The 16071-nt window shown below is 47.2% G+C and overlaps 1 protein-coding gene across 1 annotated transcript in view; it reads right to left on the minus strand.

Moving 5' to 3' along the window:
* Nucleotides 1-583: 583 nt before the first annotated feature.
* WNT7A (Wnt family member 7A) overlaps nucleotides 584-16071 on the minus strand; it is a 35147-nt gene continuing 19659 nt past the window's right edge. Inside the window, exon 4 of the mRNA XM_063164375.1 lies at nucleotides 584-3579. Within this exon, the coding sequence (XP_063020445.1) occupies nucleotides 3100-3579 (480 nt within the window). The 3' untranslated portion in view covers nucleotides 584-3099. The remainder of the gene's footprint in view (nucleotides 3580-16071) is intronic.

The following is a 16071-nucleotide window of genomic DNA, read 5'->3' on the forward strand; positions in this document are numbered from 1 at the left end:
AACTCCACATTCATGGCACATCCTGATGGGCCCGATTTCTCCTGTCTAAGGTGACACAGCCAAATTTCTAAATACTTTCTAGTTGAATGCAGCATTTGGTTTTCCTTGCTCTTTAAATCGTGGTTCCCAAACTGTTATTCCAGTTATTAAACAAATTGACAGCTTTTTTTCCTTTTCTTCTCTCCATTTTCTCATCAGCAATATTGTAAAATAGAGGGAAAATGTGTACCAAATTGAATTCCTTGTGCATCCAGTTTTTTATTATTGTGAGTAAAACTGTTTAAAGATATTTGTCCTTCAATAATTATTGTGCTAGCTGTATGTGGCACGTCACTGCATATGGAAATTTACAGGAAGCAGGAGTTTTGCACATTACTTTTCTATGGTAAAAACATGCTGCAAAAGTAATAACTTGTAAAGTAACTCTAATTAGTGAGGAAAACACAATTTTAACTATGATATGGTATTCACTATATCAAAGCCCACTACAAAGTGGGGGGAAGATTCCAATATTAAATGTTAGACCTGTTGTGTGGAATTGAGGAGGACTAAGAGCAGTAACTCAATGAAAATTGACAAGTCATAAGATTGAAAGTAAATTACATTAATAACTTTATTTTGATACCCCATTCTGGTGCCTGAATTGAATAAAAATTCTATTTTGTGTTAAGTGGCAGGCCTGCAAAGAAACTGTGCATTAACCCCTGATATACATTGCTAGGATTAGGAACTGCACGGGTTTGTGTTCTTAAATAATATATATACAAGGAATGAGTTAAAACCCAAGTCCTAACAGGTAGGTTGTCAAACTTTGCAGCATCTTTTGTGATGCTTCTGTTTCCCTTCTCAGAAATTCTCGGTTTTCACAGTGCTGGGTGGGAGTTTGGCCTGAGGAGGACCAACACACAGGACAGAGGTGTCTCACCTGGCCCTGGTGGCACTTGCTGCTGTGCAGGGAGTCAGTGACACATTCCCATCATGAAGCTTCATTAACTGGGGAGATCCTGCAGTCAGAAAGGAGCAGAGAACCTGATCTGTCACAGCTAATGTGCAATATCATCTGTAATGCTGGGCCACCTTTCTTACCCAGTGAAAAACAACGTTAGAGTTAGACATGGTTTTTTATCAGCCACAAATGAGTTAAGGAATAGGAACAGAACAATTCTAAATGCAGAGAAATATTTACTAGTCCAGGGTCTGAAGAAATCAGCAGTGATAAAAAGGAAATAACGCAAAGGGAATGCAAAACAGCTTAGTTGGGCTCTGAAAAACAAGTGAGTAGTCTTTAAATTTGCCTCTTTAAACTCGTCCAAATGTTTTTCTGTATTTTTGGGCTCTGGCCTTTGGAGAGGGGGGGGGGAAAGAATAATGTAAATGCCAAAAGGAGCTGGACAAAAAGTAAGCTTTGTATCCTATCTATGAGAATCAGACGATGTGTGTCATGCAAGTTATTACAGTCCCAGTCTACAGTCCTGCCCTGATGAGAATCAGCTTTGACAGCAGCACAAAGCAGAGGTTTAACTGACAGCACACACAGCACATTTGCGAGTCATAACGCCACAGTTTAATGACTGACGCATGTGGGAAGCTAATTCGGATTTTTTTTTTTTTTCTTGAATGGGATAAATGAGCATCCAGTTAATACCAATCATGAATTCAAGCCATGTGACAAAATTGATGCTACATACCCTGTTCTTGTTTTGCATATTCTGCAAACTGAGCTGCAGGAAAAGAGCCAGGAGAGAAAGTTCATCCTGCTTTCTGACACATCCACCAATTGCAGCTGAATGCATCCAGCTTGCTGCTGTTGTGTTCACAAACTAATTACCCTTTCTCTGTTAAATAGCCTAAGAATTACAAATTGTATGCCTGTTTTGAGAAAAAGTACAGGTTGAACAAGCAGACGTAGTATAAATAAAATATTTATATAAAAATAGTCTCTTACAAAATATACTCTCTTATCCTATGGTTGATTTTTCCAAAAGATGGAATTTTGTCTGGATTTTCTTATTTTTAGACATATTCCAAACAGGATTTTATTAATGCTTCTTTCTTTAATTGAAGAAAAAAAAAAAAAAAACAAAAAACAAAAGGCAAAACTGGTAAAGATCTGTAACCCCTACCACTCCACTTTTGTTCCAGACAACTAGCAGCAAACAGGAGGAAACAAACAAACAAAAACCCCCAAATACAGTGTGTTTGTGTATGTACATATATATAAAGACGCCAGCTTTTGTCCTTAAACATCCAGTACTGTAGAACATATCCTGCAAGTCCAACTAATAGAAATACCCTAGTCAAGAATAATATGTACAGCTCCAGTGTATCCTTGCTGATCCTACAAAATTATTCCACAAAGAAAGCCAGCTATCTACTTTAATTGCAGAATAGTTCCAGAAAGGTTGGTAAAGTTCTTCTTTTAATTAAATAAATTAATATTAGTTTTATCTGAATAAATTGTTAAATATTGTTATTATTATGCCCAAGTGTCCCAAATCCCTGTGCTAAAATCTGCAGCTCACACACACACGAGAAAGGCAGATAAAGCAGTGTCTACAGAACCCTTCCACAGTTCCTCTTGCTGCAGCAAGTGCTGTGACGTGGAAAGATGGGCAAGACCAGCAGAAGCTTTTCACGAGTGTGGATAAATCTGTGTGTCCACACACCGCCAGGGCAATTCACGGGGAGGCTCTGTCCATCCCATCCTGTGCAAAGCCCTTCTGTAGGGATTTCCCCCCTACCCCTCCCCGCTCCTCGTGCACAGAGGTGTTTGAGCACCCCTTTCCCAAACAAGAGCTGCTGCCAGCCCCAGAGATGCCTCCCTGGCCGGTGTCTCTGCAAGGCAGCCAGCGCTCCCTCCTCACTGAGGTGATCCTTTCCTCTCTCTTTCATGTCTCTGGTGGCCCGGGGAGGGGTTTGCTTGTTTCTGTTTCTTGGCTGACTTTATAAGAGTCTGAAATGTGTATCCACATAAGCAACGAAAGGTGAGGAGAGAAGAGAGGGCTCCGTGGGTGAGCATCCCTTGGGGGAGAGCAGCTCTTCCCGCAGTTCCATCAGTGCATGTGCAAATGTATCCAGGCCGGGAGCGGCCGGGCAGGCTCACTTACAGGTGTACACCTCTGTCCTCTCGCTGCACGTGTTGCATTTCACGTAGCAGCACCAGTGGAACTTGCAGTTGCACTGCCACACGCGGGAGTACTGGTGGGTGTTGTAGCCGCGGCCGCAGCACATGAGGTCGCAGCCGTTGGACTGCTGCGCCGTCTTGTTGCACATGCGGCCCTGCGTGCCCACGCTGCCCGTCACCGGGTCCTCCTCGCAGTAGTTGGGCGATTTCTCGATGTACACCAGGTCCGTGTCCATGGGCTTGCGGTACGAAAGCGGCTTCTTGATCTTGAGGAAGGTGGGGCGCTTGTTGCGGCTGGCCCTGACGGGCTCCACCTGCACGGCCTCGTTGTACTTGTCCTTGAGGATGTAGCCCAGCTCCCGGAACTTGGGCAGCGTCGTCCAGCAGGTTTTAGTGGTGCAGGAGCCCGAGACCCCGTGGCACTTGCACTCCAACTTCATGTTTTCCTCCAGGATCTGTGGTCAGAAGAACAAAGAAGGATGCATTAATAGCAGGGCTGTCAGAGGGACACTGGCTGGGTGACGCTCAGGGATGGGTTTGCTGCCACCACGCATGGGGCACGCTGCTGTCCCAGGCAGCAAATGCTCATCAGTGTGAGCCAGTTCTGCCTGCAGAGCTGATTCCCTGCCTGCCCTGTGAGTTCAGCAGGGAGGACAACTCTGCCTAACTCCACAGCCGAGGGACCAAAGCTGGAATGGGACCCTCCTCAGGCACAGCTTTTCTCCAACAGGATTGCCCAGTGCCCGACACTTTCCTTTGGAAGTTATCAATCCTCATCTTCCCTTCCACCTTCACATCCCCTGAAACTCTGTCCCTGTCTCTTCTCCTGCTGTTTACCAGCCCAGTCTTTGCCAAATAAAACTGGAGTGCAGCTCAGTCCCTGCTCTGAGTCCTGGGCCCTGCAGCTGACCCCAAGCAGCAGTGACGTTGGGATATCGCAAGCCAACACACCTAATTCCAGCAGTTAATTTCCCACTGTCTTGTACTTGAAAGAGGCCACAATAATTTTGATGATGAAACTCTGCCTAGCCTGGCAGAGCCCAGCACTGGAAAGCCCAGCAGAGGGATTATCAGGGCTCAGGGAGTGGTCACATCATTTTTCCCCTGAGAAAACCCAGCTGATCCATGCAGCTCCAAACCTGGGCAGCCAGTCAGTGATATGGAAATTGGAATTAACCCTTTGTTACAGCCTCTCCCTTCAGCTCGGGGTGTTTGGAAACAGCAGACACTGTCACTGGCCATTTTCAGCAGAAAACAGCAGCCTGCACTGAAGGAGCCAGGTCTGGCTCCTCAAGCCTAAATCCTCACTGTGAGCTGGGGGTGGCAAGGACACAGCACTGACCCAGAGGAAGGTCCCTGCCTGTGGAAGGAGGGTCAGAATTAGATGAAATTTAATATCTCTTCCTATGCAAATCATTCCGTGGTTCTGTAATTTTTTGGTTCCATGAAATAGCTTGATTTTTATTTTAGTCTAGGAGCAGATTGTCAGCACATGTGGTCTGAAGACAGGGTCACAACCCCCAAAAGCACAGGTCCAAGCCTTTGACACAAGTGAACTCAGCACATGCTAGGTCACATTTTGTGCTGCTGATTTTAAATCAGCTTTTCATGCAAACGATCTAATGACTGCCCTAAAACTCAGATGAGAGAAAATTCCATATTCTGATCTACATCTTAACTTCTGCTCAAGCTTTGCCTTTATCTTGTTATCTTGAGTTTCTCTCTCAGCCACTGCATACTTCTTTTATTGCTCACTCATTCATAAGGCAGGACACTTGGAAGATAGATGAGGAGATGGAAAAGGAGTTATAGCACAGAAACCGGAAAAATAACATAAATTCCTTTAGCCTCATTTGTACCTTTTTAAAAGCTCTCTTTTTTGAAATAGAAACTAGCCAGGGATACATTTCTCAACGCTGATTCAATCACTGCTCTTGTAGAAGGCCTGACATCCTGGTAAGATGTTCAAACTTGCAACAGAGTATTTCCAATCTGCCACGGGGATGCGCCAAATTGGCTTGGAACAGGAACACACAACACATGGTGTGCCACCTCCCCGGGCAGGGCTGTGCCCCGAGTGAAAAGTAGCCTAAAATTGCCTTTTGGTTTGTTTCATTTCCATCCCAGCAGGGTCTGAGGGATGGGGATCCTTGGGAAGGGATGGGGATCCTTGGGAAGGGATGGGAGCTTGGGAAGGGATGGGAGCTTGGGAAGGGATGGGGATCCTTGGGAAGGGATGGGGATCCTTGGGAAGGGATGGGAGCTTGGGAAGGGATGGGGATCCTTGGGAAGGGATGGGGATCCTTGGGAAGGGATGGGGATCCTTGGGAAGGGATGGGGGCTCAGGAAGGGATGGGGGCTCAGGAAGGGATGGGAATCCTTGGGAGGGATGGGGCTCCTTGGGAAGGGATGGGGGCTTGGGAAGGGATGGGGGCTCCTTGGGAAGTGATGGGGATCCTTGGGAAGGGATGGGGATCCTTGGGAAGGGATGGGGGCTCAGGAATGGATGGGGATCCTTGGGAAGGGATGGGGCTCCTTGGGAAGGGATGGGGGATCCTTGGGAAGGGATGGGGCTCCTTGGGAAGGGATGGGGCTCCTTGGGAAGGGATGGGGATCCTTGGGAAGGGATGGGGCTCCTTGGGAAGGGATGGGGCTCCTTGGGAAGGGATGGGGATCCTTGGGAAGGGATGGGGGCTCAGGAATGGATGGGGATCCTTGGGAAGGGATGGGGGATCCTTGGGAAGGGATGGGGGCTCCTCAGGAAGGGATGGGGCTCCTTGGGAAGGGATGGGGGCTCCTCAGGAAGGGATGGGGCTCCTTGGGAAGGGATGGGGATCCTTGGGAAGGGATGGGGATCCTTGGGAAGGGATGGGAGCTTGGGAAGGGATGGGGCTCCTCAGGAAGGGATGGGGATCCTTGGGAAGGGATGGGGATCCTTGGGAAGGGATGGGGCTCCTCAGGAAGGGATGGGGCTCCTCAGGGTGGCCTCGTGCCCTGGGCTGGACCCCAGCCCCAGCCCCAGCCCCGGCCAGGCCCTGCTCTGCAGCTCTCAGCCCAGCCTGGCCACAGGCACTCAGGGCTAAAAGGGCTTTTGAACAGAAGTTTGAGCAACACCAGCTGAGCCCCAGTGCTAGGGGCCCTTCCTAGAGGTCCGAAAACACCTGGAAGGGGATGGGAAGGAGAAAACAGGTGAGAAAGTTCTGCTTTATTGTTCTCTCTCCCATTTATTGTTTCTGTATTTTCCTAAGGTTTACTGGCTCCCTCTCCCTTTCTCTCTGCTCTTGCCAGAGGTGCCAGAGGTTCCAAACTCTCTGCTGGAATCTCCCTGGCACATCTGCCTCACCTGTGTCCCCTCCAGACCTGCCTCCTCTAACCCACCCTCTCCACCTGGGGCTCACAGCCCTCTTGTTGCTTCTGTCCTTGCACACAAACCCATCCTCCTCTCTGGGCTTTCAGGGCCGTGTCCTGCAAATCCAGCAGGGCTGAACTGGCTCCACAGCCTGCAGAAATGAGGCTGCACGCGACTGGAACTGCCTGGCCTCAGCAAAAGCAAACCTGCAGGGGTGATGTGATGGTTGTACTCTGATAGAGGTGCTCGGACTATTTGTTTTACATTAAAATATGTGGATGGTGGTATTTTATTACTATTACATTATTCCAGTACCCTCTGATGAAACAGTGCCTGTAATATGGGATTCTTTGGGTAGGGACACAGACCAGTCTTTTCCTTGGTTTCTGTGAGCCAAAAGCAGGACCCTTCCCTTAAAAACTCTGTCTGTGTTAAAGCATTCTTCACCCTTTATTTCAGGATTTGTTTCTTTGAAGGAATTATGCAGCAGTTCATACTTTTTACATCAGATTTAAACTTTAGGTGTGTTACAGACTGACTTTTCCTAAAATGTAAGAGCATGGAGGGCACAAAATTTCAGATCCCATGTTTCTTTCCAAATGACCATCTCCAGCTCCACCAGCCATGGGAAGTAAATCTGCATGCACCAGTGGGTGCTCTGAACTGGATCAAATGCAGACAAGGAGCTGCAGTTCTTTTAGCTTTGTCCACTTTTTCTTTGAGCTCCTACAGCAAACTGTCAGTACTTGTTTCTCCCTCTGTCTCCCTTTGCCATTTGCCTCTGGGAAATAGTTTGTGGGGAGAGCTGGGCTGGCTCTCCCTGCTGATGTTATCTCCAGATGCAGCACCTCTGGGCACTGCTATTGCTTGCTCTCCCCCTTTAGCTTTGCAGGGAATGTGTGGGATGGCCATGGCAGGGTGGCAGCAGCAGCCCAGGAGCTGCAGGGGCTGTTCCAGCTCCATGGCCCTGCAGCCTGGTGGGGCTGTTCCAGCTGTTCCAGCTGCTGCAGGCTCAGCCAGGGCTGTCCCACCCTGCTGGGGGGCCCATGGAGAGCTGGCTCTGTGCCTGGCATGCTCAGACACAGCACTCACACCCACACAGGGCTTCTCCCAGCCCAGAGTCTGTCCCCAGTCCCTTGGTGGGGTCAGTCTGTCCCCAGTGCTGGGCTCCCAGCACCAAAGCAGCTGAGCTTCCCAAGGATCCCACACCCTTGGGTCAGGACTGCCCAGCCCCAGATCAGCCCCAGCTCTGCAGCCCTTGATGCCAAAGCCGTGCTCAAGGACCTGCATCTCACACCTGGAGATCATCCCACCTGCAGCAGGATTCCCATGGGATCAGTGCAGGGCCAGGCACCAGAATAAGCCCAGCCCCAGGCTGCATCTGCAGCCCAGGTAATTAATTAGCAATTAGCGAGACACTGACTCCTGCCCACCAAGGCCATGGTCCTGCCTAATTTTGCCTGACATCAGAGTGTCTGTGTCAGGCAATTACTGTCTCCTGGAAATGTCTGCACACACACCTTCACTAAAGGTCAAGGAAAGTGTAAGTATTGGAAAATGAGTGAGATTTTCACTCCAGAGAAGAACATGGGAGGGCTTGGAGAGGGCCATGGGGAACTGCCCCTTTCAGCTGGTGGAAGGTGAGGATTGGTGATTGATATTGTTACAGAGGCAATTGTGGCTCCTTAAATAAGACAAAGCTCCTCAAACTTTGGGAATAATGTTGAGATACATTATTTGGAAAGATTGATTGGAATAAAAAGGAAGTCTTAAGCTAATAAAATAAAGCCATGCCTTATTTAGTCTTTCACCAAAATAAGGTGAGAACCAAATCGTGTGTAGGGTGAGCCCAGGAATCGGCAAGGGCACTGGGTGGATGTGCAGCACTGACTGGACAGACAGCAGAAGGACCATGTCTCTTAAAGCTATTGGGAAATGTCTCTGCCACTTGTTTCATCCAAGTGTGAGATTCATCTCCAAAGGATGATGCTGTTTAGGTAACTTGCAGGACTGTTCTAGCCCCAAAGCTCTGAAATCTGAGGGCAGTACAAGTAACACCTAGTGCTTTTTGACTGGGAAAAAGAAAGAACAAGAGAGACCACAAAAAAAAAGAAACCCTGCTGTCAGAGGCAAATCCTATGGAATCTTTAAGAAATTGAGAAACTGCATAAAAACCACCCAAATGCAAGTTTAAAATTAGCAAAGGCATAGTTAAACAGGAAAGATGGAAACTATTCCCATCAGTGGATGGGCACTAGTTACAAGCACAGAGGTGCTCTCAGATCTCTTCTGTGGGAACACATTTTGCACTGACTCCTCTGCAAACTGACTGGGATGAGCTTGGGAAGGATTGTGTCCCACAGAGTGACTCATTCCAGACAGCCTTTGATACCTCACCTCATGAAGATCTTATTAAGCACAGCCAAAAGATGTTTTTTCTCATGTTTTTGATAAGTAAATCCGTGCAAAAGAATATCTGAAGTCAGTATCAAACAACTTTGCTCCGGAACACCACGAGCTGTGACTCTCCCAGAAATCCTGCTACCCCAGGCAGGCTGAACCCTTTTTCTCATGACAAGAATTTTTGTGTTTTAAATAAAAAAATGAGCAGGGAATCGCCACAGCGCATCAATCAAACCACCTTTGCACTTTCCTTGGAACTGGTGTCTCAGGAAAATTGGGCAACCTGCTGGTCACAGGGCTGGTTATGCAGGGAGCCAGGAGCATAAATAAATGCTGCAAACACCACAGCTGCCTGGGATTTCAGCACCTTCACTAAGGGATATACTCTTTTAAAGAGCAGAAAAACTTTTTCCAGGTTTGAAGTCATGACACCCTGAAAAATGAAGGCCTCAGAAATTTTATACTCTCACAAGTTCAATCTTTTTTTGTCCTATTTCTGACCTTTCTCTATGCCACCCAAAGCAGGAGATTCCTTTCATTTCTTGTGCGCCCTTTACAGGATTTCATATTTATTTTGTACTTTCTGCCTGAAATATTAGTTGTCCTTTACTTCATCTTTATAAAAAAATGATCATAAGTTGGAATTATCTTTGAAATGCAGCTTCTGTCTCCCGAGTGTGTCAAAGAAGCAAAGAACAAGTATTATTAGCGAGACTTTCTGCATGGTCCCAGTGCTCACACAATGCTGCCAGCACGTGCAAACAGAATGAGATGTGATCCTCTCTCCCTGGGCAGGTTGTGTTGTTTAAATCACAGAGCTGGAGCCCTCCAGGCTCTGCCTAACACGGAGCAGAATAGCAAATGAACGAGAGCAGGACCAGTAAAAGCTGAGAGGAATGCAGCAAAAAATATTTTCTCCTGCATATTTTTCTTATACTTCTGATAACCTCCGTGACTTGCTGTAGACTAAATCAATTTATCACCACTTCTGGGTGCAGAAAGTAAATTTCACAGAATGCTTTTATAGCTGTTATTTTTGAATAGCTGAATTTGGGACACAAAGGACATAACTGGTTTCAGGAGGTGAGATTTAATGAGATGGATTCTCACACCACCTAATTAATGCTCTTCTCAAACATAAGGCCTGGCCCTTGTTGCCTTTTCTCAAGCTGTAAGATTGCTCTGTGCAATAAAACAAGGTGTCACAATGCCTCAGGGCCACAGAAACATTCAGGGGGGAAGCCCTCCCACACCATCCAGCCCCAGCTGTGTCTGATCCTCATCGTGTCCCCAGCCAGAGCCTGGGTGCCACATCCAGGGATGGGAATCCAACCCTCCCTGGGCAGCCCTGCTGGAGTTTAACAATGCCTTCCATGGAGAAATTCCTCCTGAGAATTCAAATCCTCCTCAGCTTTCTGGCACTGAGGGGTCCTTCTAGGAGAGCACCTTATCTGCTCTGGGGATGCACTTCCACCCAAGCCCTTTGGTTTCACAAAAGTAACTGTGCCCCTGGGGCCAGGCCCTCCTGCCTCGGGTGTCCCCAGGTGCTCCCTCTCCTCTCCTCTCCTCTCCTCTCCTCTCCTCTCCTCTCCTCTCCTCTCCTCTCCTCTCCTCTCCTCTCCTCTCCTCTCCTCTCCTCTCCTCTCCTCTCCTCTCCTCTCCTCTCCTCTCCTCTCCTCTCCTCTCCTCTCCTCTCCTCTCCTCTCCTCTCCTCTCCTCTCCTCTCCTCTCCTCTCCTCTCCTCTCCTCTCCTCTCCTCTCCTCTCCTCTCCTCTCCTCTCCTCTCCTCTCCTCTCCTCTCCTCTCCTCTCCTCTCCTCTCCTCTCCTCTCCTCTCCTCTCCTCTCCTCTCCTCTCCTCTCCTCTCCTCTCCTCTCCTCTCCTCTCCTCTCCTCTCCTCTCCTCTCCTCTCCTCTCCTCTCCTCTCCTCTCCTCTCCTCTCCTCTCCTCTCCTCTCCTCTCCTCTCCTCTCCTCTCCTCTCCTCTCCTCTCCTCTCCTCTCCTCTCCTCTCCTCTCCTCTCCTCTCCTCTCCTCTCCTCTCCTCTCCTCTCCTCTCCTCTCCTCTCCTCTCCTCTCCTCTCCTCTCCTCTCCTCTCCTCTCCCCTCCCTCTTTGGCCACCAGAATGCAAACCAAAGACATTAATGCCCAAGCTGGAGCCTCAGATTGGGTTTCCCATGCTTTGCAAAATCCCTATTTTCTCTGTTTTCAGTGGTGCATGCAGTGCAAAACCTCCTCACCCACCCTTTCACAGGAAATGCTGTTAGAAAATTACAAATTTCAGCTGCAAATCCCCAAATTTAGGCTTAGGTAGGTTTTACATTAGGACAGAGTCAGAGAGCAGCATTTTCCCAGTTGGATGTAGCTGGGAAATGGGGGATCCTGGTGTGGCACTTTGTGTTTCTCAGCTGCTGATGACAAAGGCTCACTATCTGAAAGGTGAGACCCCTCAGTTTATTGAGGGGGCACTGCTGTTCTGGATCCTGGGTACAGCTGCCTGAAGCACCATTTGCCTTTTGGTTCTGAGGGGTTTTCTGTTTAAAAGAAAGGCAAATATTTTAACAGAAAAAAAAAAAGGAAATAATTTGAAAACATAACTCTCAATGGGTTTGATAAACTACTTGTTTTTGAAAAGTAACTCTTGTGAGACACATTATCACCTAGATTAGACTGGATCAATGCAGTGCCAAGTAAGTGTCATCATGTAGGAAGTTTGAAGATCTGTCATAAAAAGGAACTTGGAAAAAATAGTCCAAAAAAATCTGATTTCTTTTACTATGCTTTCACTTGTTATTATTAGAATATAGCTGAATTGTCTTAAAGAGATTCAACATGTGATTTTATATTCTATAATTAAATGAAAATTGTATTTCCTAGCCCCTTACTGAAATGGGATTGTGAGATTAAGGGAAAATTTATCTAGGATCATTACTTGATGCTGTCCAAGCAAAACTGACACTGTGGACATGATGGATTTCAGCTTGTGAAATACTGAACAGTCTCGTTGTCTGGCCCACCTGAGCACTTTGTAGGATGAAGCTGAAATAGGCTGGGGATGGGGGTGGTGGCACAGAATTACAGATAGAGTTGTTGGTTCTGTTATCTAGCTTTCCTTCCTATCACTACATAAGTTTTCCACAGTACATATCTTCCTTTCCAAAAAGATACTGGAGAGAAGGTTCATGCCAGAAGTGAATAAAAGATGATGATTGAGGAGTTTTGGAAATGAAGAAACAGCATGGTGCTCACTGACACTAAGACACTAAGTTTAGAAAGAAAATGAGGCAACAATTTTTCTGCATTTTGACATGCTACCCACATAACATTTCTTCTTAGGTCATGTCTTCCCCCCTTACATTCTGGTCACCAAATAAAAATCACCCTAAAACACTGATACTTCCAATCAGGATTCTCATAAAATAGTGACCATATTTTGCTATGTATTTAAAATGTCACGGATGTCCACTGTTAAAATCACCATTTTCCTTAATCCCTGCTTCAGCCCACAAGCCCATCCCTGCAGTCAATGGATCAGGACAGAGGAGGCAGTGAAACCCAAGCTCAGCTGTGTCTGCTGACCCTGAGCCCTTCAATGCCAATGCAATCCTTCCAGCATCCCACACCCAGAGTGTCTGCTCCAAGTTCTGATCTTGGGACAGTGATCCTCACCCATTCTCTGGGATTCCCATGATATTTCTGAAGAAATGGGAAACACCCCCCAGGTAAGAGGAACTGAATTTAATTCTGTTCCTCAGTTTGGGTACACAATGAGTTAAACTCTTGGGGTTATTCAGACAAGGACGTCACTGCTGCCCCTTGCTTTGGGTTTTGTCATGGAGCCTGAGTCATTCTGCACATAAAAACCATGCAGGGAAAACAAGAAATGACACAACTGGAATTTGTCCTCATCACAGCGGATTCACAGGGAGAGGAATGACCCAGGCCTGACTCATATCTGAATTTCACCCTCTGTGGGACCCTCCCCAGTGGAGGGGAAGCTCTCCAGGGATGGTGCTGCCAGTAAAGGATTCTGTATAAAGAGCTGGGAGCCACCAGGTAGAGCATTTTGACAAATGCTGAAGCTGTCGAGAGGAAAGTTCCCAAAGAGTGATGGAAACCAAGAGAGCAGCCTGGCTGGTTCCAGACAAGTAATCAGGAAACACCTCTAGTGCTAAACTAACAAAGCCAAGTACTGGCAGGAGCATGAGCTGCACAATATTATCACTTCATATTGCTTCCAAACATTCCCAACCAATAGCCACACACAGTTAATTACAGGTTCATTATTTGGTTGCATACCAAACTGTGAGAGTTAACCCTAGGGTACCCAGCAGATGATGCTACAGAGGACATTATTCATCATGCTGAAAAATGTCTATAAATTTTAGTTCTCCAAGACAGTAGTTTTACTTGAAAGGGATGTTTTTCCTTTCTACTGGCCTTTTTAGGTAATGTCAAAGTAATTCTTCATCAATTGTGCAGTACTGCCTTTATAAAAACACAACGTTTCTTACCTCAACTTCTCCATTAACTCCTTTGGTCTAGAACAAAACATGAGCTATATTGTATTTGATACAGAGAGACATATTTAAACTTCAGCCCTAACACTGTTGCCAGCTCAGTAAATGGCACTGGAGAGGCACCCATGGCCTGCTCTGCCTGCCTGCCATTTGCTGATCTGGGAAGAGCACCTGAGCTACCTCACCCCCACTGCCATTCCCTCCTTCCCCCAGCCCCCCTGTTGTCCAGGGATAACACCTGGAGATAACAGGGATGGCCTGGGCTGTGCCACAGGCTCCGAGCCCAGTGCCAGGGGTGGTTGTGCCCTGGGGGGATCTCACAGATTGGCACATCAGGCCACAGCTGCTCAGGGAAGTGAGAGCCGTTCCTGTTAGTTTAAAAGAAATGTCTCATTACTCCTCCAGATAATCTCCATGCAACGATGTTAGTTCTTGGAAAGCAGGAGCTGGATCACAATGATAGAGTGTATATTGTGCACAGACTTCCACACATTTTGTGTTTGCAATTCAAAATACTCATGTTATCATCAAGTAACATGATTTTGGTGTTAATTGTAATATTACAAAGATGACTTTCTAATTAAGTTTAATCCATAAGTGCTTTCCCCCTCCTGCTGCAGTTGGGGCAATAGGTCCCCACTTCCACGTTTTCAGATAGCTCCCACTTCTCAGAGATAAGATCCTACCAGCAGAGCCTCTCTCTGCAGCCCCACAGCTGCCAAGAGCAGCACGCCCAGACCCAGCCAAGTATTTTAACAGGGATCTTCTGGCCTGTTCTCAATGAAAATTTGCTCCTATGCAGAAGAAAGTGGAATTTCCTAAATTTCTGTGTAATGCTGGGTGCAGCCTAAGCACAGGGTGCCCAGGGGAGCTGTGGCTGCCCCTGCAGCCCTGGCAGTGTCCAAGGCCAGGCTGGCACTGGGTGGGTTTAAGGTCCTTTCCAACCCCAACTATCCTGTGATTCTGTGATTGCACCATTTTGAGCCATAGTTGAAGCTTTTGTCTTACAAAGGAATCAGATGCTAACGGAATTCACTTGGGGCGTGATGAGTGGTTGGATGGGTTCCCTGAGCCAGCTCACCCAGTGCTGCTGCTTCTCCTGAACTGATCTACCTGCTCAGCACTGACACACGAGCTCAGCAGCAGCAGCAGCAGCCTGCAATGCCACTGATGGTTCCTCTTTACAAGCCACGCACAAGTGAGTCTTCACCTTGAGATGGATGTTTTTAACAAAGGGTTAACCAGTTGCTCCACGTCTCCAGTTCAGAAGGCCACAAGATGCCTGGAACAGAGCTGAACACCAGTCCCACCAGTACATGAAGCACCAGCTGAAGAAACCATGCATGTCCATAGTGCACCTTCAGTGTATTAATCTGATCTCAATTGTATAAATCTCTCATTAAGGTACCTTAATGTAAAGTAGAAGTCTGTTGGATCAAATGAAACAAATATCTCAATGCTAAGGTATTCCTTAGCATAGTTATTCAAATCTACAGTTTTCTAGAAAATATTTCAGGACTTTGACTACACCTTTCAGTCTAAATTTGCACTAAGTATAGCAAGGCAAACTTCTCAGGCTGATTCCCTGGGAAAGCAAAAAAGCAAAGCCTAAGCACTCACTTGGTGTCTGGCTTCCTTCTGCCTTCTCATTTCCCACTGGAAATTTCAAAGCAAATTCAGCTAAATATGACAAAGTGTAGATATATTGAAAGAAACTTCTGTGAAGTCTTAATCCATGTTTTTTGGACACATTCTCTTGACTCCTTGTTGCACTTCCTTATTTCCAGGCTACTGTGCCCTCTGGATGGTGAATTGTTCTATGCCTGCAGGGTTAATCCAGCCAAACACAACAGCGTGTTCTGGGGCTCAGGAACATCTCCTGGGGGAGCAGCTCTGTCCCCTCGCTGTGGGTGGGCTCATTTCTGGGACAGGATCTGGAATGCTGCAGGCAAGGCTGGTTCCCAGCAAGGCTCCTGCTCGCAGGAGAGCCTGGCTGGAGCTCCAGGATGGAGCAGCCTCACATCTGGGGTCCAGCCCATGCCGTGGCATTCCTGCTGCTGGGCCCAGGGACACCCTGCAGGTGCAGCTCCCTTCCAAGCACCAGAAGGCTTGGGCTGGTTTCAGTAACCAGCACTAACTCAAACTAATCCTGGTGCCTTCTGGCACTAACTGGGCATGAGAGCCAAGCATCCTCCCTGCAGTTCCCTGAAACCTTTCTGTCCTTCCATAGCTCAGTTCTGCATCCTGCCAGTACCAACAGGCCTTGTCTGTGTCCTTGGACTAAAAGGTTGTTCTTCATTCATTGATTTTTTAATTGTTTACTTCAAAATACCTGGAAACTCCTTCCATTAAAGCAAAAGTCTGTTCCATTTGTACAGCACATGCTGGCAATTATTTCTCTTGGTGAGCATTGAGGGCTTCATGAGCTTAGAGTTTTTTGCCATCACGTGTTAATGACAAGGTTTGAACCAAACCTTGGTTTAACTTTCAGTTTTACCAAAACCTCTGCTGAGTTACAGGCTCAGCTCAGGTAACTGAGTTCATGTTCCTGACTCATCACTGAGGCTCTTGGAAACATTCCTGGAGACACTTTCAGCTCAGGCTCAGGAGGTCTGGGCTGTAACTGCAGAGGATTCCAGTTTCACACAGCAGGGAGCACAGATCCTGCCCCACATCC

This window comes from Melospiza melodia, chromosome 10 (genome assembly GCF_035770615.1).
Source record: "Melospiza melodia melodia isolate bMelMel2 chromosome 10, bMelMel2.pri, whole genome shotgun sequence".
NCBI lineage: Eukaryota > Metazoa > Chordata > Aves > Passeriformes > Passerellidae > Melospiza > Melospiza melodia.